Source organism: Leptodactylus fuscus, chromosome 2 (genome assembly GCF_031893055.1).
Source record: "Leptodactylus fuscus isolate aLepFus1 chromosome 2, aLepFus1.hap2, whole genome shotgun sequence".
NCBI lineage: Eukaryota > Metazoa > Chordata > Amphibia > Anura > Leptodactylidae > Leptodactylus > Leptodactylus fuscus.
Window position 1 is genome coordinate 77,452,587 of NC_134266.1, and position 27,662 is coordinate 77,480,248.

General features: G+C 42.4%; 1 protein-coding gene across 1 annotated transcript; it reads left to right on the forward strand.

The window, feature by feature from the left end:
• The first annotated feature begins 16 nt into the window (after positions 1-16).
• ATP5PB (ATP synthase peripheral stalk-membrane subunit b) lies at positions 17-9,681 on the forward strand. The gene is made up of 7 exons (XM_075264049.1): positions 17-166; positions 769-805; positions 2,637-2,782; positions 2,936-3,099; positions 4,546-4,671; positions 7,038-7,217; positions 9,548-9,681. The coding sequence occupies exons 1-7, from the start codon at positions 139-141 to the stop codon at positions 9,617-9,619; spliced, it is 753 nt and encodes a 250-aa protein (XP_075120150.1). The 5' UTR covers positions 17-138; the 3' UTR covers positions 9,620-9,681.
• Positions 9,682-27,662: the final 17,981 nt, after the last annotated feature.

The following is a 27,662-nucleotide window of genomic DNA, read 5'->3' on the forward strand; positions in this document are numbered from 1 at the left end:
TGTGTCGTCAGAGCGGGGCGTGTCCTGCGCCATCTTGATCCTGAGGCTCTTGTCAGGGACACTGAGGGCACCAGTGTGACCGGCGGCCGCTGCTCTCTCTTCTTCTCCTCAGCACCTACGTGTACAGCGCCCCCCACCATGCTGTCCAGAGCCTCCCTAGTCACAGGTGAGTCCTGCTGCAGGTCCTGGCAGGATGTATCCCCGGGGGTCTCTGTGCCCTCGGAGGCCTTGTCGGCCCTTCATGTCCTCATGGGGAGGCCGGTGACCGGAGAAGTGTATACAGGTCATGTATATAGCTGTGTATTATGCCGGGCTGTGTCTGGAGGGTCAGATGGCCTGGGTGTTACCTGCAGAAGATCTAGGGGGGCAGTGCTCATGTATGTGCAGGGGCTCAGCCGCCCCCCACCCCCTAATAGTCTGCACAGTATGGAGCATGGCATCTTTGCAGGCACTTCTGTTGCAGTTACATTGACTGTTGCGCTTGAGTTAATGTGGATTCTCCTTGTACCTGAATCTACTTTGACCTTGGGAAAGTTGATCTGTCAGATCCGTGCAGGTCACCGCTTCTGCTGCACCATATACATGTTATTACCTGTCTAGAGATCAGTGTAATATTATAGTAAGACTATGGCAATCTGGTGACCTACCTGCTGCACGCTGTAGTCCTGGCATTGGGGTCACTATTGGAAGGTCAAGTTTCAGGCCCAATGATCAGTGAGCAAAACCTTTTACTGTATTAACTTTTTTTTTTTTTTTTTCTTTTTGTAGTTGCCAGCTTGAAAAAGTCGGCTCCTGCTGCAGTTGGGTGAGTATGAATCGTAACGTCTCTATATTGCATGCTTATTAAACGAATTCTCACTTACTACTTCTAGGGTTTTTAGGTGCCACATTCAGTGGTTGTACAATGGCTGTGACCTCGGATCATGTGATCGGAACCAGCATCTGACCCCTGAGTCAGTCTGTCTCCTCTTCTATGTTCACATGTAGTTTTACCTGAGCTATGGAGGCTGGCAGACTATGGTAAAGCTAAAGCCAGCCTCCATTGTGCAGCTAAAGCTACCTGTGAACATAATCTGCACCACAGATATTCTCAGTTTTCATCACCTACGTAATGGTGTTAGTCCACGAGGTCAAACTGTTGACTGATGTACCTCTATAGATAATTTCTGGTATATCCACTGGAGATGCCACAAGTGTCTGATAGCTGTGGATCCAACCTCTGTAACTCTCACAGAAGGGAATGGCGTTGTAGCTTGTTCTAAAGCCGTGCTAAATCCATTGTATAACAAATTCAGAAGGGTCTGTGAACTCCATTGACTTATAATAGTATCCATCGAGGCCTTCTCATCCATGCACAGTAATATGAACAGAGCTTAGATGCAATTTTCAAATGCCTTGTTAGGGTATATTTATATATGGCAGACTGAGTGAGTAAAGATCAGCCCCATATATGTGAATGAAGTTGTATCTGTATTAGGATTAATGGGGCAGTCACAGAAATATAGACAAATCTGCATGATGTTTGGTTGCTATGGGCTTACTAAGACAGTTTTGCTTTTAGAGCATTGTAATAAATTTTCTTTTCTTTTTTTCTTTTTTTTTTTTTGATTTGAGGGCGTTTCTTCTTATGGGATCCTTTTATTAGATCATGTTGTCACTGTGAGGTCACATTCTGTAATTGTCCCTAATATTAAAGGGTTTGTAAAGGCTAAAATTTAATTTTTTAATTAGGCTTTGGGAGGTAAAAAAAACCTCCACTCTCCTCTCCCCTGTGCTCCAGTGTCCTCCAGCGTCCTCCAGCGTGGTCCAGTCCTGCTGCTTGGCTGTTTTCTTTTGCGGAAGTCGTTGCCTGCTGTCATGTCCTGGGTCCCTTCTGCTGAGGCCGCTGACAGAAAACAATGGACTGGACAACACTGGGTGACACCAAAGTACTAGGGATGCCTTCCCCAGCCTAATAAAAAAAAAAAAATAAAAAAAATTTTTTAGTCTGGACGACCCCTTTAACCTTTTGAATAAGGTTCTGTGATAAAAAAAACTAATTCTATGTCCCAAGATAGCCAAAGTAGTTGCACTCTCTTTCTTTTCCAACCAAAAATCGCATATGCAAAAAAACAACCTGACTTGTGTCCTTCAATGGTTATTGCGATGATGCACTGCAGTCTAGCATGTTTGTAAAGTGCAGAAACCTCGATGTATAAGGACAGTGGAATTCTAGTCTTGGCTGCAGAGCTTTTCATTTTGAGATGTAGAAGGTTAAAGAGGACATTTCACCATCTGGGGCACATGCGGTGTAATACACTGCTAAAAAGTCAACAGCGCGCTGAACTGAGTGCACTTCCGGCTTTCCCATTCTGTGCCCCCGGTGAAGAGCTATTGGTGCCAGTACTGTAGTTCTTCACTGTCAGAAGGGCGTTTCTGACAGTCAGTCAGGGGACGTTGCTTACTGCCCAGGGATGACGCTGAGTGGTGAGGAACGCTTAACCGTTGTAGTATCTGATTTGTAAAAGTTTTGGAGAATTCATCTTTTTGACTCCACGCCAACGCTCTATGACGAAGACTTGGAAAAGAGACCTTGCATGTATTTTGTTACCTACTCCAGTTTGTCTCCTTAATTTCTGTTTTTCTTTTGCCATCAGTGTCTTGAACACGTGCCGGTCTTTCCAAACTGGCCAACCTGCTTTGGCACCTGTACCTCCCCTTCCAGAGAAACCAGGAAAAGTTCGCCATGGGCTGATTCCTGAAGAATTCTTCCAGTTTCTGTACCCCAAAACAGGAGTCACAGGTGAGGTGAAAAAAAAAAGGTTATCTACTTTGTGTTATTGTATGGTAATCCTAGAAGCTTTTGTTTTTCAAAGCTGTAGCTGCTTTGTTCTAAGAGATCTCTATATTATATCTATGTGTAAAATGTAATGAATTTATTTATTCTTGTTTGTAGGCCCTTATATGTTTGGGACTGGTCTTCTAGTCTACCTCCTGTCTAAAGAAATATACGTCATAAATCATGAAACCATTGCAATGTTTTCTATGGGAATTGTCAGCATTTATGCAATCAAAAAGTTTGGTCATAAAGTGGCGGAGTTTGCGGACAAGCTTAATGATGTAAGTGGTGATTTTGGGTGTATGTTTATATATATATATTTTTTTTTTTTTTTTGTGTTTAAAACTAAACTGTTAGGGCAGCAAACACACCTGAGAACAGGAAATACAGTATGTAATGTATATTCTCTACAGCTTGCAGTATTACCTGTACTGTCAAATTTACGCTTTGAAAAAAGTATCTTGCTTTTTAATGTCTCCCACGACTTTTCTTTCGAGGAGAGCTGATGGTTTATAATGGGGCTCAGTGATTGATTTAAAGCAAAATCACAATTGGTTGAACACTTCACCTTAACTGAAATTAATGAATGATTATTTTAGGACACTCCCATTTTACATACCACACCCCCATTTATATTCCATTCCACTGAATTTTGGTTTTGTTTATAGACATGTCCATAATACCGATTGGATAGTGTACAAGTTAGGGTAAGTTCACACGGAGATTTTTGGTCAGGATTTTGAGGCCTGATCTGCCTCAAAATCCTGTCCAAAAAGACGGATCCCATTGAAATCAATAGGAGCCGCTCAGGTGTTTTCTCTGGGAGCCGTTTATTCCGGCTCCTGGAAAAAAGAAGCAAGATGTTCATTCTTCAGGCCGAGTCACCTCACGATTTGGCCTGAAGACACTCCCTACTCCGGACTAGGCCCATTCATTGGTCCTAATCTGGAGTGGAGTGTGCGGCTGGATGCCGGTGCAGTGCATTGGCTTTGTCATGGCTACCCGGTTTTTGGTCCGGAACCTGAGGCGGCCTCCACCTCAGGTTCCAGATCATAAAAACCCATTGAACTTACCCTTCATGATATCTGTTAGCCAATTTCAGTATGAGCCAGGATAGCATAGCTGTAATATAATTAGAAATAATCAGTGTAAGAAAAATTCAAAACTATTAATTGAAATGACTTAATTTTTGTTTACTTGCAATGTGCAAATAAAACAGTGTGGATGGGTTTTGCCTTGGGGTTTTTCTTTTTTTTTCGTGTTTTTTTTTTTTTTTTTTTCTTTATGAAAGTGATTTGAAATTGTATTCACGGCGGGGTAATCTATGAATTGAGCACAAGTTGTGTGAAAAGTTTAATTATGCCTTGGTATTATTTATTTGCCTAAATATGCTATATTGTGAAAAATGCTAGGAGGAGTATTTTTACTCTTCCATTTAAAAAAAAAAAACAAAAACGTAGTGTGACCTGATTATCTGTATTAGGGTGCATGCACACTATGTAACGCCGGGCGTGTATGAGAGCCGTACACGCCGGCATTACGGCAGACTGCCGAACACTTCCCATTCACTTCAATGGGAGCGCTCGTAACAGCGGCGTTTACGAGCGCTCCCATTGAAGTGAATGGGAAGTGTTCGGCAGCCCTGCTGTAACGCCGGCGTGTACGGCTCTCATACACACCCGGCGTTACTCAGTGTGCATGCACCCTTACACCTTCTTTTTCTTTAGGAGAAAATTAGCAAAGCTGCAGCCGTGAAAGAAACTGCAATCAAGGATCTGGAAAGTGCTATTGAAGCAGAAAAGCAAGAACAATGGAGAGTTGAAGGAAGACAATATCTCTTTGATGCTAAACGGGTCAGAAACTAAAGTCTTATGTGAAATTATGGGAAACTATGCTTTTCTTTTTCTTTTTTTTTTTTTTTTTTTTCCAGTTGTTATTGATGTTACACAGGTCTTGTGCTGTTGTTGAGTTGGTGAGTTTCATGAACTGTGCATCTCAGAACTTAGCGACCACAAAACTTCTTGGCTGAAATGTGTTCGACCTAGAGATGAGCGAACACTGTTCGGAACAGCCGTTCCGAACAGCACGCTCCTATAGAAATGAATGGAAGCGGCTGGAACGGGGGGGGGGGGGTTAAGCGGCCGGCCGCTGGCAATGTCTGTGTGCCAGGTGCTTCCATTCATTTCTATGGTAGCGTGCTGTTCGGATCAGCTGATCCGAACAGTGTTTGCTCATCTCTAGTTGGAACCTAAAGGCTTCCACTGCTCAATGTTTCCAATCACAGTAGATGGTGCAATATCTAGGAGGGAAGACTTTTTTTTATGAACTGAGTAGTGGCAATGGTGACCTCCTATTGCAAGACGAAGCTAAAGTTACCAGGTCTATGGCATTGGTAGACCAAACCACCAATTGCAACTTAGACTCCACTCGTACTAATTGTATAATATACACTCACCGGCCACTTTATTAGGTACACCATGCTAGTAACGGGTTGGACCCCCTTTTGCCTTCAGAACTGCCTCAATTCTTCGTGGCATAGATTCAACAAGGTGCTGGAAGCATTCCTCAGAGATTTTGGTCCATATTGACATGATGGCATCACACAGTTGCCGCAGATTTGTCGGCTGCACATCCATGATGCGAATCTCCCGTTCCACCACATCCCAAAGATGCTCTATTGGATTGAGATCTGGTGACTGTGGAGGCCATTGGAGTACAGTGAACTCATTGTCATGTTCAAGAAACCAGTCTGAGATGATTCCAGCTTTATGACATGGCGCATTATCCTGCTGAAAGTAGCCATCAGATGTTGGGTACATTGTGGTCATAAAGGGATGGACATGGTCAGCAACAATACTCAGGTAGGCTTTGGCGTTGCAACGATGCTCAATTGGTACCAAGGGGCCCAAAGAGTGCCAAGAAAATATTCCCCACACCATGACACCACCACCACCAGCCTGAACCGTTGATACAAGGCAGGATGGATCCATGCTTTCATGTTGTTGACGCCATATTCTGACCCTACCATCCGAATGTCGCAGCAGAAATCGAGACTCATCAGACCAGGCAACGTTTTTCCAATCTTCAATTGTCCAATTTCGATGAGCTTGTGCAAATTGTAGCCTCAGTTTCCTGTTCTTAGCTGAAAGGAGTGGCACCCGGTGTGGTCTTCTGCTGCTGTAGCCCATCTGCCTCAAAGTTCGACGTACTGTGCGTTCAGAGATGCTCTTCTGGCTACCTTGGTTGTAACGGGTGGCTATTTGAGTCACTGTTGCCTTTCTATCAGCTCGAACCAGTCTGACCATTCTCCTCTGACCTCTGGCATCAACAACGCATTTCCGCCCACAGAACTGCCGCTCACTGGATGTTTTTTCTTTTTCGGACCATTCTCTGTAAACCCTAGAGATGGTTGTGCGTGAAAATCCCAGTAGATCAGCAGTTTCTGAAATACTCAGACCAGCCCTTCTGGCACCAACAACCATGCCACGTTCAAAGGCACTCAAATCACCTTTCTTCCCCATACTGATGCTCGGTTTGAACTGCAGGAGATTGTCTTGACCATGTCTACATGCCTAAATGCACTGAGTTGCCGCCATGTGATTGGCTGATTAGAAATTAAGTGTTAACGAGCAGTTGGACAGGTGTACCTAATAAAGTGGCCGGTGAGTGTAGTTAAATCATTTTATTTTGAAACTTGTACTTTTTCCAAACTAGACTCCACCTAAAGCTGACTCCAACTCCACAGCCCTGTTTAAAACTAGCTATTCTTTCGCAAATGTTTGTGTGGTGACGCTCAAACCTAGCGATCGAAACCCAGTAACCATGAGCGATCGAAACCCGTCCTGCATGTGGGCCTCAATGATTGTATAGTTGTTTGATCATTGGCAGCTGTGGGGATTTTATACACCCATGACTATGGCATTAAATAACTGTGTAGGGCTGTGTATGAATATTTCCATAAGGTGCTGTTACATATGTGCATTTGAATCCATATGTGTATTACATTTTTAGTCAGTGTTAACAATTTTCATTGGTATAGAAAAAAAAAATAGCATGTTAATGTGAGGATAAACAGCATGAGTAATGTCCCTCATAAAGTATATTATTGTAAACCATGCCAGTGATCAGGAAGAATGAATAATTAGCAACATTTCTAATTTATTTATTTTTATGTAGCTTGAAATGGAAAGTGAAATTGTTCTTATTTGTTTGTCCACAGAACAATGTGACCATGCTTCTTGAGATCAACTACAGGGAAAGACTGCTTCAAGTCTACAATGAGGTGAAAAAGCGCCTAGACTACCAACTAGCTCTGCAGAACCTCCTGCGCCGCAAGGAACAAGACCATATGATCACCTGGGTAGAAAAGAATGTGGTGCAAAGCATAACTCCACAGCAGGTACAGTAATTCTTCTCGAATCCAACTGAGTATTCCAAAGGGTTAATAGCTAACATGATGAGCTTGTTTAGGTTGGAATATCTGTATTATGGACTAAATAGAACATGCCAGGTGATCCTATAGCATATACTGAATTAGATCCTAAACTCCAAAACTTTTATACAAAGTGGCCCAGATTTACTAATAGTAAACGTAAATTTACACAGTCAGTATGAAAATATGCCAGGTTTATCACAGCGGCAGATACTGAATAATGTACCTGGCATATCATTAGACTACGGATTCCTAACCGTTTCAGACTTAGGGCACCCCTACCAAATAATTTACCACAAAACTTAAAAACATCCGTTTTGATGGGGGTTTTTTTTGTTTGTCTTTTATGTTTTTTGTTAAAGTGCAGTTTTTGAATTTACAGCTGGAACATAAATCTGTTCCACTACATACTTGCAATCTTGATGCAGTTTTCACTGTATCACGTGAGTGCACCCTCAAAGCTACTTTCCACCCAACACATACACAAAATTCACCGTTTATCAATCAACAAGCTCCCTTAGTGGCCCAACATTCAGTATATGCTCTTCAGTAGCTCCCACGCAGGTAATAATGTCCCTCAATAACCCCCAAGCAAGAAGTAATTCCCTCCAGGCAAGTAATGTCCCCAAGTGACCCCACACTGTAGTTGTGCTATGCAAATAAAAGCAAAAAGCACACTTTCTATCCTCGTTCCCTGCAGCTCTGAGGTTTTCCTTCTTCTTTTCTGTAGATCGATGTAGCAGGTTTTTAACAGACATCACTAGCTGATGCCTGACTGCTAGATCTCTGAGCCAAAGCCTTCCTGCTGCGGCCATTTCTCCACCAGATTGGTGACCCCGGTTGGGAATTGCTGCATTAGACTCTCTATTATAAGATTTATCTAAATTACTTTCAGCTGAAATTATTCAACAAAATTTTGGTGAATTTTAGTTTTAGTCAATGCGGTCGTTCAGGCTAAAATAAAATGTAAAAACAAAACCTGCTCTTCTTTCCCTGGTGCTCTGATGTCCTCCCAGTGTGATCTGGTTCTGCTGCTCTGCTCTCTTCTTACGGCGGAAGCCCTCGCTGGCTGAGATGTTCTGGGTTCTTCCCGCTGATTGGCACATGCGGTGGGGACCAGACTGAGTTGGGCGGCACGTTAGTTACTAGTTTTAAAGGAGCTCTATCAGCAAAATTATGCTAATAGAGCCCCATGTATGTGTGAATAGCCTTTACAATTCTATTCACACGGTGCTATTCAGGCACCGTAAATGTAATTGTAAACCCCCGTCCTGTTTTAAAATAAAAACATATATGCAAATCTTACCGAACGTGCACCGGGGGGCGGTGATGCACGATGCCGTGCCATATTCGGGCACGCTTACCTCTTCTTTCTTCTTGGAGCGACGCCCTCTGATCCCGTCTCTTCTGCCGGCTTCCTATTGGTCTTCTTCCGGCTTGAGGTCTTCAAATCCCGCGCTTGCATAGTAGCGCTTCCCTCTGGAGCACTACTGTGCAGACTCGCTCGCCATTTTACTTAATGGCAGTTCGCGAGTCTGCAGTACGCTCGTGTAGTTCTACGGGGACTGGCAAGTGAGCCTGCGCAGTAGTGCTCCGGAGAGAAGCGCTACTATGCAGGGGTGGGATTTGAAGACAAGAAGACACAGAACCAGAGGGCGTCACTACATGAAGACAGAAGAGGCAGGCATGCCCAAAGCTGATGTCGCACCGTGCATCCCCGCCCATGGTGCACGTTCAGGTACGATTAGCATATATGTTTTAATGTTTTTATTTAAAAATGGGACCGGGGTTTAATATAAGATTTACGGTGCCTGAATAGCCTTTTTAAAGGCTATTCACGCATATGTGGGGCTCTATTAGCATCATTTTGCTGATAGAGCCCCTTTAATCACAATGGTAAATCTGGGCATATGTGTCCTAAAAGTAAATGAGGGCTGCTTTTCAACCTAGTTGGCGAGGGATTGTATTCAACACCCACTAAAACATTATACATTTGTCATATTCTCTAAACTGAAGAGAAGCTTCTAGAGTTCATACATGCCATGTATGTGAAGATTTGTTGACGCTGATATATGCATATTTATCAGAGCTGAGTAGAGCCAAGGTATCCATAACGTAAGTGCCATAAGCATCAGGGTCACAATCCACAAGTGACATGATGAGATGGGAGAGATTAGATGTCCAGCTGCTTATTTTCACTTCTGGTGAGGTGAAAAAGGAGCTCAATTTTTTTGTCCTTTTATAAGACTCTACATTGTTTTATTCTAGAAACTGAGAAGTATCTTATTTCTTTACAGCAAAAAGAGAGCATCGCCAAATGCATCTCAGATCTGAAGCTTCTATCCAAGACTGCACAAGCAACCTCTTGAATCTTTTTTTCTGTTCATCAACTGTAACGTGGATAACGCTTAAATACATATTTCTACACACATCTATGTCTGCTGTCTCTTTCTGTATACAAAATGAAGATTTACCCAGCGAAATGCACCAGGTTATGGTTTAACTTGCAACATAAAAAGATGCCCTGCGTGCCTTGCACAGCAATATTTAGGTTGGGGTATCATGTCAATTATTGCTGTAGGTTTCACTAAGGAAAGTAAACCTATGCAGTACTTTATAAAGGCAGAAAGCTATGGAGATCTGCATGGAAACCGTCAGGTGAACAACAGCAAAAAACATCCTGCAAGAAATTCTTCAGCCTTTGGCCCTGGCCGCCCTTTGTGATTCAGGCTAAGGCCCCATGTTGCAGAAATGCTGTTTTGCAGTACCACCAAAGTGAATAAGATTTAATTGCCACTGTGACAGAGCCCACACTCTCCTAAGCCCAGCCTTCTCTATAATAATAGTCGGGGAGAGGGGGCAGGGTGCTCTGAAACCGGGACCATGGATCGAAGTGGACCAAGAGCAAAGAGAGTGTAGAGATGTAGCAGAGCTGAGTGTGTGCTGAGCTATGTTACGCCAGAGATGTGTGTGACAGGAGGAATAGCCAAGCTGAGCTCACGGCTGGCTCTGCTTCATTTCTCCATAGGTATGCATTGACCAGCGTTGATTGGCCAGTCTTACAGCATTCGGCCAATCAACGCTGGTTCTGCCGGAGGAGGCGGAGTCTAAAATCGGACCAGAATGGAAACTGCTGTGGACGGCTCTTAGACTCCGCCTCCTCAGGCAGAACCAGCGTTGACTGGCCGAATGTCGTAGACTGGCCAATCAATGCTGGTCAATACATTCCTATGGGAAAAAGTCCGCTCCGGCATATCGCAAGCTGACAGGGGATCCCGACATAATAAAGGTACTTGATGCCCCCAGACATGCTTCCCCTGCTATCCCAGTTGCTTTCCAGGGTGTTGGCATCATTTCCTGGGGTGTCTTAGGCTTTCCAGTTATATGTCCTGGGAGAAGAGCTATCGGTGCATTTACCGATAGCTCTTCACTATCAGAAGGGTATTCCTGACAGTCTAGCTGGGAACGCCCCTCCTGACAGCACTGTGTATAGCGCTGTACTGTCAGAAGGGGGCGGTCCTTATTGCCTAACGATGGCACTGAGCGGTGAGGAATGCCCCCCTCCTCCTGACAGTACATGTCCATAGACTAGTGCCTCGAATCCAATGGCCATCCAGGGGACAGGCATTGAGAAAGCCAAGACCTATAAGTACCTGGGTGTGCTCCGCAAAATAAGCTGGATTGTGCTGATCACCTGGATGTGCTGCACAGAAAGGCTCACAGAAGGCTCTACCTTCTCAAGAGGATGAGGGCCTTTGGAGTCCAGGGGACACTTCTTAGGGCCTTTTTCAACTCTGTAGTAGCATCAGCCATCTTCTTCAGAGTGGCCTTCTAGAGGAGTAGCATACCAGCCAGGGACAGAAATAGACTTCACAGGCTGATTAGAGGGGCCAGCTCTGTCCTGGACCCAGTATAGGTGGTGGTTGACAAAAGGATACTGTCTGTGGCGAGCTCTATGCTGGAGAACAACTCCCATCCCATGTATGAGAACGTGACAGCATTTGGCAGTACTGTCAATGACCGACTGCTTCACCTCAAGTGTGAGAAGGAGCGCTATCAGAGATCCTTCCTCCCAACCGCGGTCAGGCTGTATAATCAACATCAGGCTAAGCAAAGATCACTACACAGAAAAATAAATGATCCTGAAGTCTTTCTTTTTCATTTAGTTGCTATGACTCCTAGTATCTTTTTCTATCTGCTATTCTGAGCGTGTACATGTGCTTTTCTTGTAATATATTATTGTACTATCAGGGCTGCTGCAACTGAATTTCCCCATTGTGGAACTAATAAAGGATTATCTTGTAATCCGTGGAGCATATCAAACTGTGTGGGGCTACGGTATTATGGAGCATAGAAAACTGTATTGGACCATTACAGAGCATATTCTACTGTTTGGGGCCATTATGGAACATATTCTACTGTGTGTGGGCTATTATGGACTATTACAATGTGTCAGGGCCATTGTGGAGTATATTATACTGTGTGGGAGCTCTGGGGAACATATTACACTGTGTGGGGCCCCTTCACTATTCACATCACATGCCATTTGATTTATAGCATCCATAAACTATTGTTACAGCCTGTAAATACATGACATGGTCACTATAAACCAGTTCCTGTGTAATGTATATAGTGAAGGGATCACGAAAGCACCATAGTCCTTTCATAGTTGATCAGCAGGGCCCCCACTGATCTCTTACACTGTACCTATCCAGGTATTAGTCATCAATATCAGAAACCAGATAACTACTGACCCTTGTAATGAAATGAATATGTTATAAAGCAGGCAAACAGGGCAACATTTATATGACATAGATGGCAGAATGGCTGCTTCACATCCCACTCCCCTGAAAGAGTTAATAAAAGTTCATCAGTAAGTAATATGGGCCTCATCCTGCAATAAACCACCTTCACACAGCAATGTCACCATGGTAACTGCATCCACCAGCAACCAATAGGATTCCTGGATCTGAGTTTGAAATGACAGTTGGCTGCTGACAGTTACTTGTCAGTGATGCTGAGAGTAGATGGATGTGCGCGGGTCTGCAGCAGTGATACCCTCAGTAAGTGACCGGGATCTGATCGAAATCCTGAAGATCTTAAGACGTGACTGATCATTAGACATTTTACAGATACTGGATGGGGGAGTGACTCTTAGTAAATCCTGCAGTCAGATTGTATACTGTCTGCAATGTGTTGTGGCAATAGAAGCCTAAATATATGCACTTGTGAGGAATATAGTTTCATGCAATGGGAACATCTACCAGACATGTAAGTAATGTAATGTGAATAGAGGCTAACCACCGGTAATGTTGCCTACCTTGTGGCTCTGCTTCTCTCCCTTCATCTCAATAGAGAGACGGGCACTATAGCTACATGTCCGGCCCTATATGTAGATGTGATCATTATAAGAAACATTTATATATCAATCCAGGACTGTCCTGCAGAATCCAGGACAGTTGGGAGGTATGGTTATAGCGCCAGTGCAGACTATATTCTACATGGCACAAAAACTGAGGAAATTATTGTCAATACCTATCTACTATGACTTCTATCATACACCTTGTTATTATCTAAGTTACATAGTTTTAATTTTATATCTATACAGAATAACATGGAATGAAAGCATCAGAAGCATTGAGGTGCCATGTATGAAGTGTCCTTGTGTAATGTCTTTATATTTGTGAGTATATATGTGTGTAATGCATACATGTAATGTGTGATATATATGTGTGTAATGCACTGTGTGTGTGTGTGTGTGTGTGTGTGTGTGTATATATATATATATATATATATTACATCTGTTATTAGTGACTACTTCTAAAGAATTTAAAAATTTACTGAATGTGTGATCAGCTTGTGATGTTGTGCTGCACTACCAAGCAATTCATTTGAATTCACAAGAAAAATGGCCGCTTCCACAGTATTGTAAGCGGCCATTTTCTCGTGGCTGGCGGGCATGCGCAGTGGGCTTGCCCGAGGCCTAAAAGTATGAAGACGCCGCCGTAAGAAGATGCTGTGAAGACCTCGTCGCAGAAGAAGATGGAGGCGGAGCTGGAGAGCTCTCTAGCAGAATTGGGGACGCCCCCAGTGCTGCAAGAGAGGTCATTTGCATACCTAGAAAAACCGGGATTGCAGGCGAACGGTGGCGCGGAGAAGAAAAGGAAAGGAGGAGATGAATAGCCTTTCTTAAGACTATTTCGATATGTTAGGGATAAAAAATTGTGTTTAAAAGATAGGATCCCTTTAAATGTATATATAGGTGTGTGCTGCATATAGGTAACTGTGTGCTGCATGTGATGTAAGTGTATACAGAAGTGTGTGCAGCACATAGAGAAATTATATACTGTATAAGAGTGTGTGCTGCACATAGGGTAACTATATATGTTTGTGCTGCAAATAAATTAACTCTATATACGATTGTGTACAGCACATAAAATAAATGTATATATTAGAGTGTGCTGCCCATATCGTAAGTATTTATGGGAGTATCTGCTGAACTTAGAGTAAGTGTATTTAAAATAAATGTACAGTATATATGAGTGTGTGCAGCACATAGGGTAAGTGTATATGTGTATCTGCTGCATTTAGAGTAAGAATATATCCTTGTCAGCTGTCCAATGTGTAAGCTTGTACATTAATGTGTACAACATGTAAGTTAAGTGCTTGTTTGTTTTCAGCACATAGGTCATGTTTATGTATAAGTGTGTATAGTACATTAGGTAAGTGTATATATAGGTTTGTGCAGCTCATAGGGTAATTGTATTAATTTGTATGTGCTGCACATTGGTTAAGTGTATATACTGTATAGGTGTGTGCTGTACATAGGTAACTGTATACATGAGTGTATGCTGCATGTAATGTAAGTGTATATAAGAGTGTGTGCTGCACATAGAGTAACTATGTATGAGTTTTTGATGCAAATAAGTTAACTATAGATACGACTGTACGGCACATAAAATAAATGTATATATTAGTGTGTGCTGCCCATATAGTGAGTGTTTATGGATGTATCTGCTGCACATAGAGTAAGTGTATTTATCATTAGTTATGTGAGTATGTGCAACATATAAGTGAAGTGTTTTTAGGTGTTCAACACGTAGGGTAAGAGTATATATGAGTGTATACAGAACATAGAGTAAATGGACACATGAGTATATGCAGCTCAGAGATTAAAGACTATATACGAGATTTTGCAGCATGCAAATTAAATGTATATATCGCTGTGTGCAGTTCATGATTGTATATAAATATATAGTATATTTGTATAATATGAGTGTGCAGTAGATATGGTAAATATATATATTTATATGAGTGTGTGCAGCACATAGGATAAGTGTATATGTGTATCTACTCAACATAGAGTACGGATATGTATCCTTCTCGGCTGTCCAAAGTGTAAGCTTGTATATTAATGTGTACATCATCTACTTTAAGTGCTTGTTTGTTTTCAGCACATAGGTTAAGTTTATATGCGTATCTGCTGCATTTAGATTAAGAATATACTGTATCCTTGTCAGCTGTCTAATGTGTAAGCTTGTACATTACGACTGTGTACGACACATACAATAAATGTATATATTAGAGTGTGCTGCCCATATAATAAGTGTTTAAGGCTTTATTGGCACGTCCAAACGGATATTTGGCACATACGTATGCGAGTATGTGCAACACATGAGTTAAGTGTTTTTAAGTGTTCAGCACGTAGGGCAAGTGTATATATAAGTGTACACAGAACATAGAATAAATGGATATATGAGTATATGCTGCTCAGAGACTAAAGCCTATGTATGAAATTTTGCAGCATGCAAATTATTATATATATATATATATATATATATATATATATATATATATATATATATATATATACACAGTGTATATATATATATATATATATATATATATATATATATACAGTATATATATATATATATATACATATACATATATATAGTATATTTTTATACATGAGTGTGCAGCAGATATATATATATATATATATATATATTTGTATATTTTTTTTTATATGAATGTGTGCAACACGTAGGGTAAGTATATATGTGTATTTGCTGCACATAGAGTAAGGATATGTATCCTTGCCGACTGTCCAAAATGTAAGCTGGTGTATTATTCTGTACACCATGTACGTTAAGTGCTTGTTTGTTTTCAGCACATAGGTTAAGTTTATATATGAGTGTGTGCAGCACATAGGGTAAGTGTATATGTGTATCTGCTGCATTTAGAGTAAGAATATATCCTTGTCAGCTGTCCAATGTGTAAGCTTGTACATTAATGTGTACAACATGTAAGTTAAGTGCTTGTTTGTTTTCAGCACATAGGTTATGTTTATGTATAAGTGTGTACAGTACATTAGGTAAGTGTATATATGGGTTTGTGCAGCTCATAGGGTAATTGTATTTATGTGTATGTGCAGTACATTGGTTAAGTGTATACATAGGAGTGTGCTGTAAGTGTGTGCTGCACATGGGGTAACTATATATGAGTTTACGATTGTGTATGGCACATAAAATAAATGTGTATATTAGTGTGTGCTGCCCATATAGTAAGTGTTTATGGGAGTATCTGCTGCACATAGAGTAAGTGTATTTATCATTACGTATGTGAGCATGTGCAACATATAAGTTAAGTGTTTTTAAGTGTTCAGCACGTAGGATAAGAGTATACATGAGTGTATACTCATGCATTCTGTGCCCTACGGTGAAGAGCTATTGGTGCCGTTTCCGTAGCTCTCCAGTGTCAGAAGGAAGTTTCTGACAGTCTGTCGGGTATAAATCATTGTGTGTTTCATATAGTTTTTAGCGTATGTATGAGTGTGTGCTGCACATTGAGTAACTCTGTGCTGAAGATAGGGTAAATGTATATTTGAGGATGTGCAGCTTCTATAAATAATGTATCCATGTACATGCAGCATATATTGTAACTGAACACATAATTGTGTACTACAGATAGTATAAATGTATATATGTGTGTGCACCTCATAGGATAATTGTAAGTATAGGTATTTGCAGGATATATGGTAAGTGTATATATTTGCTGCACATATGTTTATATGTGCGGTACATGTGGTAAGTGTACACCTGAATACTTGTCTCGCATGGTAAGTGTATACATGAGTTTGTGAGGAATGTATTGTAAAGTGTATATATAATATTGTGCAGTTCATAGAGTAGTTTAATATATGAGGGTGTTCTGCACATAGGAAAATGTGTATAAGAATGTGTGCACCTCATAAGTCAAGATTATGTATGACTATTTGCACGATATATGGTAAGTTTATATATGTGGGTGTGCTTCATGTATGGTAAGTGTATATATGAGTGTTTGTAGCTCATAGTTTAAGTGTATATATGGGTATGTGTCACATATACTGTGTGTATATATATGAGTGTATTTATCACAAAGGGTAAGTATAAGTGTGAGCTGCACATAGGGTAAATATATATCTGAGTGTGTGCTACACATAGAGTAAATGTATGTATCATTGTGTGTAAGTACATCTATGAATTTGTGAAACACAGAAGTGTTTGTGTTACACATATGTTACCTGTATGTGTGAGTGTGTGTTGCACATTGAACAATTGTATATACAAGTTTGTGGAGCACATAGCATAAATGTATATGTGAGTGTGTAATACACATAGAGTAAGTGTATATATGAGTATCTGCTGTAGCTAGAATAAGTGTATAAATCATTGTGTGTGTCACATGGTGTAAGCGTATCTATGAGTGTGTGCAGCACATAAGTGGTTTTTCATGTGTTCAGCACATAGGGTAAGTGTATTTATGAATTTGTGCTGCACATAGACTAAGTGTATGTATCATTATTTGCTTCATATTCTGTAAGAGAATCTTTTAGTAAGTGCAACACAAATTAAGTGTTTGTGTCTGTGCAGGGAAATCATATGTATGACTGTGCAACACAAACGCTAAGTGTATATATAAGCGTGTGCAGGCGGCCCAGTGCCGCACCTCCCATGAGGCGACCTGAAGCGAGCGCTTCCGGCGGCGCTATGCCAGGGCCTCAGGGAGGGCGGCATTTTTGCTAACCTAAGCCAGTCCAGGACAAGCTGTCCTGGACTGGCTTAGCACGGAGCGGTGGTTTGGGAAGGCCACTGGAGCAGCACTGCTCCAGCAGCCTCCCCTCACGCAGTCTCCGGGCCTGCTCTCTGCCGGCGAACGGTGCTAAGCCCCGCCCCCTTAGAGTCATCACGCCCCCTCCGCTAAGCCACACCCCCGCTCCCCCCCTCCTCCCGACGGGGGGCTGCTTTCTGTACTTCGCCTCGGGCGGCGAAATGTGCAGCACATTGTGTAAATGTATATATTAGTGTGTGCAGCACATAGGATAAGTGTATATGTGTATCTGCTGCACTTAGTGTAAGTGTATTTATCATTAGGTATGTGAGTATGTCCAACACATAAGTTTAGTGCTTTTAGGTGTTCAGCATGTAGGGTAAGAGTATATATGAATGTGCATCGAACTTGGAGTAAATGGATATATTAAAGCGTATGCATGAAATTTTGCAGCATATAAATGAAATGTAAATATGGATGTGTGCAGTTCATAATTGTATATATCTAATATAATTGTATACATGAGTGTGTGCTGCAGATATAGTAAGTATATATAAATATATGAATGTATGCTGCCCGTAGGGTAAATTTATATATGAAAATATACATTTATAATCATATTAATACTGTTGACAGTTCAACTTTATAATTTCTATGTATGATGTGTGTGTATTTATCTTTGTATATATGTATATACAGTGCCTACAAGTAGTATTCAACCCCCTGCAGATTTAGCAGGTTTGATAAGATGCAAATAAGTTAGAGCCTTCAAACTTCAAACAAGAGCAGAATTTAGTAACAGATGCATAAATCTTACAAACCAAAAAGTTATGTTGCTCAGTTAAATTTTAATAAATGTTAAACATAAAAGTGTGGGTCAATTATTATTCAACCCCTAGGTTTAATATTTTGTGGAATAACCCTTGTTTGCAATTCCAGCTAATAATCGTCTTTTATAAGACCTGATCAGGCCGGCACAGGTCTCTGGAGTTATCTTGGCCCACTCCTCCATGCAGATCTTCTCCAAGTTATCTAGGTTCTTTGGGTGTCTCATGTGGACTTTAATCTTGAGCTCCTTCCACAAGTTTTCAATTGGGTTAAGGTCAGGAGACTGACTAGGCCACTGCAACACCTTGATTTTTTCCCTCTTGAACCAGGCCTTGGTTTTCTTGGCTGTGTGCTTTGGGTCGTTGTCTTGTTGGAAGATGAAATGACGACCCATCTTAAGATCCTTGATGGAGGAGCGGAGGTTCTTGGCCAAAATCTCCAGGTAGGCCGTGCTATCCATCTTCCCATGGATGCGGACCAGATGGCCAGGCCCCTTGGCTGAGAAGCAGCCCCACAGCATGATGCTGCCACCACCATGCTTGACTGTAGGGATGGTATTCTTGGGGTCGTATGCAGTGCCATCCAGTCTCCAAACGTCACATGTGTGGTTGGCACCAAAGATCTCGATCTTGGTCTCATCAGACCAGAGAACCTTGAACCAGTCTGTCTCAGAGTCCTCCAAGTGATCATGAGCAAACTGTAGACGAGCCTTGACATGACGCTTTGAAAGTAAAGGTACCTTATGGACTTGTCTGGAACGGAGACCATTGCGGTGGAGTACGTTACTTATGGTATTGACTGAAACCAATGTCCCCCCTGCCATGAGATCTTCCCGGAGCTCCTTCCTTGTTGTCCTTGGGTTAGCCTTGACTCTTCGGACAAGCCTGGCCTCAGCACGGGAGGAAACTTTCAAAGGCTGTCCAGGCCGTGGAAGGCTAACAGTAGTTCCATAAGCCTTCCACTTCCGGATGATGCTCCCAACAGTGGAGACAGGTAGGCCCAACTCCTTGGAAAGGGTTTTGTACCCCTTGCCAGCCTTGTGACCCTCCACGATCTTGTCTCTGATGGCCTTGGAATGCTCCTTTGTCTTTCCCATGTTGACCATGTATGAGTGCTGTTCACAAGTTTGGGGAGGGTCTGAAATAGTCAGAAAAGGCTGTAAAAAGAGAGAATTAATCCAAACATGTGAAGCTCATTGTTCTTTGTGCCTGAACTACTTCTTACTACTGTAGGGGAACCAAACAGAATTGGTGGTTTGAGGGGTTGAATAATAAATGACCCTCTGAATAAACTTTTCACAATTTAAAAAAAAATGAAACAAAGAAATAACATTCTTTTTTGCTGCAGAGCATTTCACACTTCCAGGCTGATCTACAGTCCAAATGTCACAATGCCAAGTTACTTCAGAATGTGTAAACCTGCTAAATCTGCAAGGGGTTGAATACTACTTGTAGGCACTGTATATATAGATAGAGAGATGTTTTAGTAATAGTTATAAAAAAAAGTTATGGCACAATTTTTACATGCCATTTTTGAGCCCATCATGTACTTACTGGTCTTATTACGATGGGTCCCTACACTAACACTTTATACATAGGGCAAGATATCACATTCTAATATATTCACTGTTACAATGCAGTCTGTACGATCTTGATCTCTGGGGTCTCATCTATAGGGGGGGAGTATAACATTTCTTATAAAGTCTTAGTGTAGGGACCCATCTGAATGAGGTCGCCGTGACGTGGCAGATGGGCTCGCACAATTCACAAAACTGTGCGCTAAGAACCTCACATTTGTAGTTGTAGTCAGGGATACATGAAACTGTTAACATTTTATCATTTGTAGTCCCTTACAAGAAGTATAAACTGACTTGTCAGATTTGGGTCTAGTCTCTGAACTGTTTATCTAAATCTATTCTAGATGCATCAGTCCTCATCAAATCTACCTGGTCTTTTACTTTCCCCTCCATTAATTTATATCTTAGCTTGACCTGCAGGAATATTCCATCAAGAATTATTTATCAACAATCCACAGGGTAGATATCATATATTACATTGGTTGGGGTCCATGTAAAGTTGCCACTACAGAGGTTAATCTCCAGTCCAAAAATATTACAGTTTGGAGGCCATTGTCAATCTTTAATTTCTACCAGCCATTTTAAGTATGAGTCAATTGTAGAAATATGTCTTTAAAAAACTGACATGATTTGTAGGGAGGGGACTTATTACGATGTGAATGGGTTTGGTGTGTGTGTGTGTGTGTGTCCATTTAGCTCTACTATGGGGTATAAAAATTTATCAGCAGCTTATGGAGAAAAAAAATCTACATTTTACATACCACAGTTCTCCATGGTCCCTCACCAATTGGTTTACATCACTGAAGTAATGACAGAGCAATGACACTGATCGATACAGCCAATCACAAAATATGATGATATAAACATTTATTGTGAATGCTCCCACAGGACTGTGATATAGAGACATGTGATTCTGAGGCCCTGAAAGCATTATAGTGGGATGGGGCCAGTGGTGTAACTAAAGTTTTGTGGCCCTGGTGCAATCTATTGTCCAGGGCCCACTGCTTCATTCCTACAGCAAATTCTTGATAGTGATGGTTACCAGAGCTAAGGAGTTAAAGGGGTTGTCCCATCACAAGGATCCTATCTATACTGCTTGTTAATGTGGATGTAAGACTTTTCCTAAATACACTGCTTCAGCAAAGCTGCTTTGTTTGTCCACTATCTTACTTTATTCAATTCTTTGTGGCCACAGCCCTGACTTAGCTGCTCATGAGTCAAGTGATGTATCTGCTGCTCTCAGGGGGGAGGGAGAAGGGGCTAAGTGCAGGGAGCGAGCCTGTGTATCTAGCTATTCCTGTGTCTACAGCACGTGACCTAGCTCCCTGCACTCAGATAGAGGAGAGGAGCTGCTTTCCTTTCTTCTGTTCTCCCAGTTATCAGGCTAGCTAAATTCAATTGTGTTCATTATGGAAGAAAGAAGATTTTACAGCAGTAAAGACTGTTGAGTATGTGAGGAGGGAATACCCCTTTAATGAAACTTAGGGTATGTTCACACATCAATATGCCATTAATCCGTTTGAATTCAGTTTGACACTTCAAAACGGACTGATGCACATACTGATTGAGTACTGACACCTTTTTATACTGATAGCAAATGCTGTCCATCCCCTAGAGGACAAATAAGGGGATTAAAAGTAGCAATTGTAAACAGAGTAGAGATAAGGAGGACATAAGGACATTTATTATGTCTCCTTATCTTTACTTTGTTTACAATTGCTACTTTTAATCCCCTTATCTGTCCTCTAGGGGACGCACAGCGTTTGCTATCAGCATAAAAAGGTGTCTGACTCAATCAGTATGTGCATCAGTCCGTTTGGAAGTGTCAAACTGAATTCAAATGGACGGATGGCATACTGATGTGTGAATACAGCATAAGACTTCCGGGCACCCTCTGCACCCCCTCAAGTTACATCCCTGGATGGGGCTTCTTGGTCAGTACATTTATGTACAGTACTATCTCGCGATGCATAATGACGCAGGTCCACATGACGTCTAGGACGTCACCACACACGCCTAAAGGCTATTAGAGTGTGTGTTCCCTCACCTTCCCTGGGCCTCCAAGCATAATTCTCTGAGGTCTGAAAAGACACCAGAGTATAATGATTGCAGTGTTTGTGGGGTTCGCAGACCCTTGGCCTCACTTACTGATCCCCGCTCCTGCTCACAGTCGCATCCGCAGAAGGGAAAGCGCAGGCGGCCATGAGCAGGAGTAGGGATAGGTAAGTAAATAAGGCCTGTTACTTGCTGGGGTTACCTCAGTAGGTAATGACTTGTTAAAAAAAGAAAAACATATTAGGGGCCAATGTCTCGGCCTTGTGGCAGCCACTACCCCAGTGGTTACACCACTGACTGTAGCTACAAAAGTGAAGCATCATTAAAACACCAATGGGTTTATAGACAATCCAGCTTCCAATTAAAATTGTTTGGGGCCATTAAGAGGGCATTATACTGTGTCGCGCCAGTAAGTAGGAAATCATACTATTTGAGGGCAACTGGAGGAGGCCATACTATTGTGTTGGGCTACTAAGTGGGCATTATACTGAATGGGGCCACTAATGAGGCATCATGCTGTTTGAGGGGAACTGAGAGCTCCTTATACTTTATTGGCACAACTCTATAAAATAATAGGGGGGGGGGGCATCTATTTTTAATTATCTATATTCAATTATATTAATTAACTGCACACACTGCATCAACTACTATCTAGCTGTTTTTTTTTTTTGATCCCCAATCACCAAGTTAACATTGACATTATTTAGGGGGGGGGGGGGGGGTCTACAAATCTGTTCCATAAAAGGTATAAACAGAGGGGTAACTAAAGTCTTGTGGGCCCCCCTTCCTAGAGCAAATTCTTGATCGTAACACTTATGGGCGCTGAAGCAATATCTCAGATACTTGAAAGGGATACAGCTTTAGTACCCACAACTGCAGTTATCAAGAATAGGGTGAGTGAGCAGCGCAGCACCCCAGTAAATAATACTGGAACAGATTACATGCTCCGCAGTGGACCCCACACAGTATTATGTGCTAATAGTGCCCACCCCCAGAGCCAAAATCCCCCATTCCCCCTCTAGCTCACACACAGCCTGCACCCCCAAGTCATTTTCAGTGTTCTCTTGCTCACACATACCTTGCAGCCCCATATCACCATCTTGCTCACACACAGCCTGCACCCCCCCATCTTGCTCACACCCATTCCCCCCTCTAGCTCATACACACCCTGCACCCCCACTACAGAGAAATCTTGAAGTTGGGAGTGAGAGGTTCTGATCATTTTAGGTCATTGGGTGAATGGAGGTTAGGTGATGGACAGAAATGAGTGAGGAAATGTAGGTAGGTGCAGCACTATGGAGAGTTTTTTTGTCTTTGGATACCCATGCAAACATGGGGAGAACATACAAACTCCTTGCAGATGTTGTCCTTGGCAGGATTTGAACCCAGGACTCCAGGGCTAAGCACTGAGCCACCATGCTGCCTAGCACTGTGGAGAGTTTTGTTGAGGAGGGTGATATGTTTGTATTGCATTCTATAGGGAATAGTCAGCCAGTGCAGTGACTGTCACAGACTGGAGGCATTGATATAGCATTTAGACTGATAGATATTTCTATCTGCCGTATTCAGAATAGATTGTAGAAGAGTTTAGTAAAGGAAAAACGATTAGTAGGGAGTTACAAAAGTGAATTCTAGAGTAAATCCAGGCAACAATAAAGATTTTTGGCAGGATGTTTCACACCCTAAGTACAGTAGATATCCTATTAGAAGTGAGTCAGTTTCACACAGACCTTCCTTAGAGCCCTATGATAATGTTCCAAGGCTCAGTTGATAGAATTGCAGTTGGGCCAGGATTTGGGGTCTGATTCTATACAATATTTCAATCACAAAATCGGGCTTTATATGAGATAATAATTTTGTACCTTCCCAAAGTGTTCTTATAAGAGAAGCCTCCAATGTATACCACTCTACAAACATACACACTTCCCAGATTTTTTACAGTATGCTACTGCATAGAACATATATATGTCCATAAACCAATCTGGTGAGTACCAAAACGAATGTCAAGTGAAATGTTTGATATATATGCTCAGAGCTTTACCAGTGTATGTACCACATCTTCTCAATACCCAACCAAAATGGTTCCTTTTATAGAGGACCTGTTTCCAGGTCTGAAAAGCCCAATGACATCCATCATTTGATAGGTGATGTCACCAGGAGTATTTTGGGGTTTTGTTTATCCAAAATCCATTCAATCATTCCAAAGATATAAACAAGGCTAAAATTGTAATGGTGACAGCGCCTATAAAATGACGTATGTCATTGGGCTATTCAGACTCGGTGGCAGGTCTTCTATAAGATCTATTATCCTCTACTTTGTAGATGCCAGTGACTATGGCAATATCGTTAAAGGGTTGATTTTTATTGCATTTTCATCCTCATTTATTTCTATAGCTCTGAAGAAAAAATGGCTTATTAAACAACGTATATGTTTTCCCTCCATAAAAGTAATGTTGGCACTATGACAATTGTGTGAATATTGCCTTGTGGTGGGAACAAACAGTTCCCTGTTTTTACTTATCTTTATTGTACAGATACTATTGTCCAGTTTTACAGGAAGGACTATTGGTAGTTATGTCCACATTATCTTTAGTATACACACCATTCCTATCATTGTATACACCTTACAGCACAATGCTGGTGTTTAATATTGGCTCAGTAGGTACCATTGTATAGAAATGATAGCTTTTATACTTATGTGCACTATGGGATGGCTATATTTTGTGGGTACTATAGTTGCTAATTTAATCACTATGGCTTATGCATTTACCACTGACTAGTGCTATTATAATGGTAGTGTATGGTGACTTTAAGCATGTTTATCTATTTGGCACTGTTATCAGGCTCTATTTGCATGGATCAGTACTGTTTTCCCCATCATTCTGTCTACATATGTATGATCAGCACAAGTGCAAGATTTGAGAAGGGAGCCGTGGTTATGTCCCCAACCTTGGAAAGTCAAACTATCTTATAGGGGCAATTCTTGGTGGTGTCAAAAGCACAAAACAGATGTACAGACAGATCAGGTCCCGGGAGCACCAAGAAGCTGATCGGCGTGTGGATAAGAAGGGCTTTTCGGCACAATGCCAGCTCGTCTAGGGACATCAAACCTATTATACAAACCTATTACACAACACTATAATTACTTATGTGATGATTTGGTGATAGACTTCCTTTAAATTACACATATTACTTTGAAAAAAAACCAAAAAAACATTTACCAACATTATCAAGCACATCACAGTGAATGGAGGTAGGCATACATGTTAACTATAGAAGCAAATTTGAAGAGGTTCCACGATTCACAGCAACCAGCAAACGGACAGAGTGAGTGCACAAGGTTTTTTACCTATTTTTGAATTGTATGTCACTTTGGATGAGGGCTGTAGCTATTTTTCTAGTTTTGGACCATACATGTTAACTAGAGATGAGCGAACAGTGTTCTATCGAACACATGTTCGATCGGATATCAGGGTGTTCGCCATGTTCGAATCGAATCGAACACCGCGTGGTAAAGTGCGCCAAAATTCGATTCCCCTCCCACCTTCCCTGGCGCCTTTTTTGCACCAATAACAGCGCAGGGGAGGTGGGACAGGAACTACGACACCGGGGGCATTGAAAAAAATTGGAAAAAGTTATTGGCTGCCGAAATCAGGTGACCTCCATTTTAGACGAATAGTGGATTTCAAATCCGGGTCATATGAGAATGTGAACTTTGTGACTATGAGACAGGGATAGCTGTACAGGCAGGGATAGCTAGGGATAACCTTTATTTAGGGGGGAATGTTATTAAAAATAACTTTTTGGGGCTCTATCGGGTGTGTAATTGTGATTTTTGTGAGATAAACTTTTTCCCATAGGGATTAGAGATGAGCGAACACTAAAATGTTCGAGGTTCGAAATTCGATTCGAACAGCCGCTCACTGTTCGAGTGTTCGAATGGGTTTCGAACCCCATTATAGTCTATGGGGAACATAAACTCGTTAAGGGGGAAACCCAAATTCGTGTCTGGAGGGTCACCAAGTCCACTATGACACCCCAGGAAATGATACCAACACCCTGGAATGACACTGGGACAGCAGGGGAAGCATGTCTGGGGGCATAAAAGTCACTTTATTTCATGGAAATCCCTGTCAGTTTGCGATTTTCGCAAGCTAACTTTTCCCCATAGAAATGCATTGGCCAGTGCTGATTGGCCAGAGTACGGAACTCGACCAATCAGCGCTGGCTCTGCTGGAGGAGGCGGAGTCTAAGATAGCTCCACACCAGTCTCCATTCAGGTCCGACCTTAGACTCCGCCTCCTCCGGCAGAGCCAGCGCTGATTGGCCGAAGGCTGGCCAATGCATTCCTATGCGAATGCAGACTTAGCAGTGCTGAGTCAGTTTTGCTCAACTACACATCTGATGCACACTCGGCACTGCTACATCAGATGTAGCAATCTGATGTAGCAGAGCCGAGGGTGCACTAGAACCCCTGTGCAAACTCAGTTCACGCTAATAGAATGCATTGGCCAGCGCTGATTGGCCAATGCATTCTATTAGCCCGATGAAGTAGAGCTGAATGTGTGTGCTAAGCACACACATTCAGCACTGCTTCATCAAGCCAATACAATGCATTAGCCAGTGCTGATTGGCCAGAGTACGGAATTCGGCCAATCAGCGCTGGCTCTGCTGGAGGAGGCGGAGTCTAAGATCGCTCCACACCAGTCTCCATTCAGGTCCGACCTTAGACTCCGCCTCCTCCGGCAGAGCCAGCGCTGATTGGCCGAAGGCTGGCCAATGCATTCCTATGCGAATGCAGACTTAGCAGTGCTGAGTCAGTTTTGCTCAACTACACATCTGATGCACACTCGGCACTGCTACATCAGATGTAGCAATCTGATGTAGCAGAGCCGAGGGTGCACTAGAACCCCTGTGCAAACTCAGTTCACGCTAATAGAATGCATTGGCCAGCGCTGATTGGCCAGCGCTGGCCAATGCATTCTATTAGCCCGATGAAGTAGAGCTGAATGTGTGTGCTAAGCACACACATTCAGCACTGCTTCATCAAGCCAATACAATGCATTAGCCAGTGCTGATTGGCCAGAGTACGGAATTCGGCCAATCAGCGCTGGCTCTGCTGGAGGAGGCGGAGTCTAAGGTCGGACCTGAATGGAGACTGGTGTGGAGCGATCTTAGACTCCGCCTCCTCCAGCAGAGCCAGCGCTGATTGGCCGAATTCCGTACTCTGGCCAATCAGCACTGGCTAATGCATTGTATTGGCGTGATGAAGCAGTGCTGAATGTGTGTGCTTAGCACACACATTCAGCTCTACTTCATCGGGCTAATAGAATGCATTGGCCAGCGCTGATTGGCCGAATTCCGTACTCTGGCCAATCAGTGCTGGCCAATGCATTCTATTAGCTTGATGAAGCAGAGTGTGCACAAGGGTTCAAGCGCACCCTCGGCTCTGATGTAGCAGAGCCGAGGCTGCACAAGGGTTCAAGCGCACCCTCGGCTCTGATGTAGGAGAGCCGAGGGTGCACTTGAACCCTTGTGCAGCCTCGGCTCTGCTACATCAGAGCCGAGGGTGCGCTTGAACCCTTGTGCACACTCTGCTTCATCAAGCTAATAGAATGCATTGGCCAGCGCTGATTGGCCAATGTATTCTATTAGCCTGATGAAGTAGAGCTGAATGTGTGTGCTAAGCACACACATTCAGCTCTACTTCATCGGGCTAATAGAATGCATTGGCCAGCGCTGATTGGCCAGAGTACGGAACTCGACCAATCAGCGCTGGCTCTGCTGGAGGAGGCGGAGTCTAAGATCGCTCCACACCAGTCTCCATTCAGGTCCGACCTTAGACTCCGCCTCCTCCA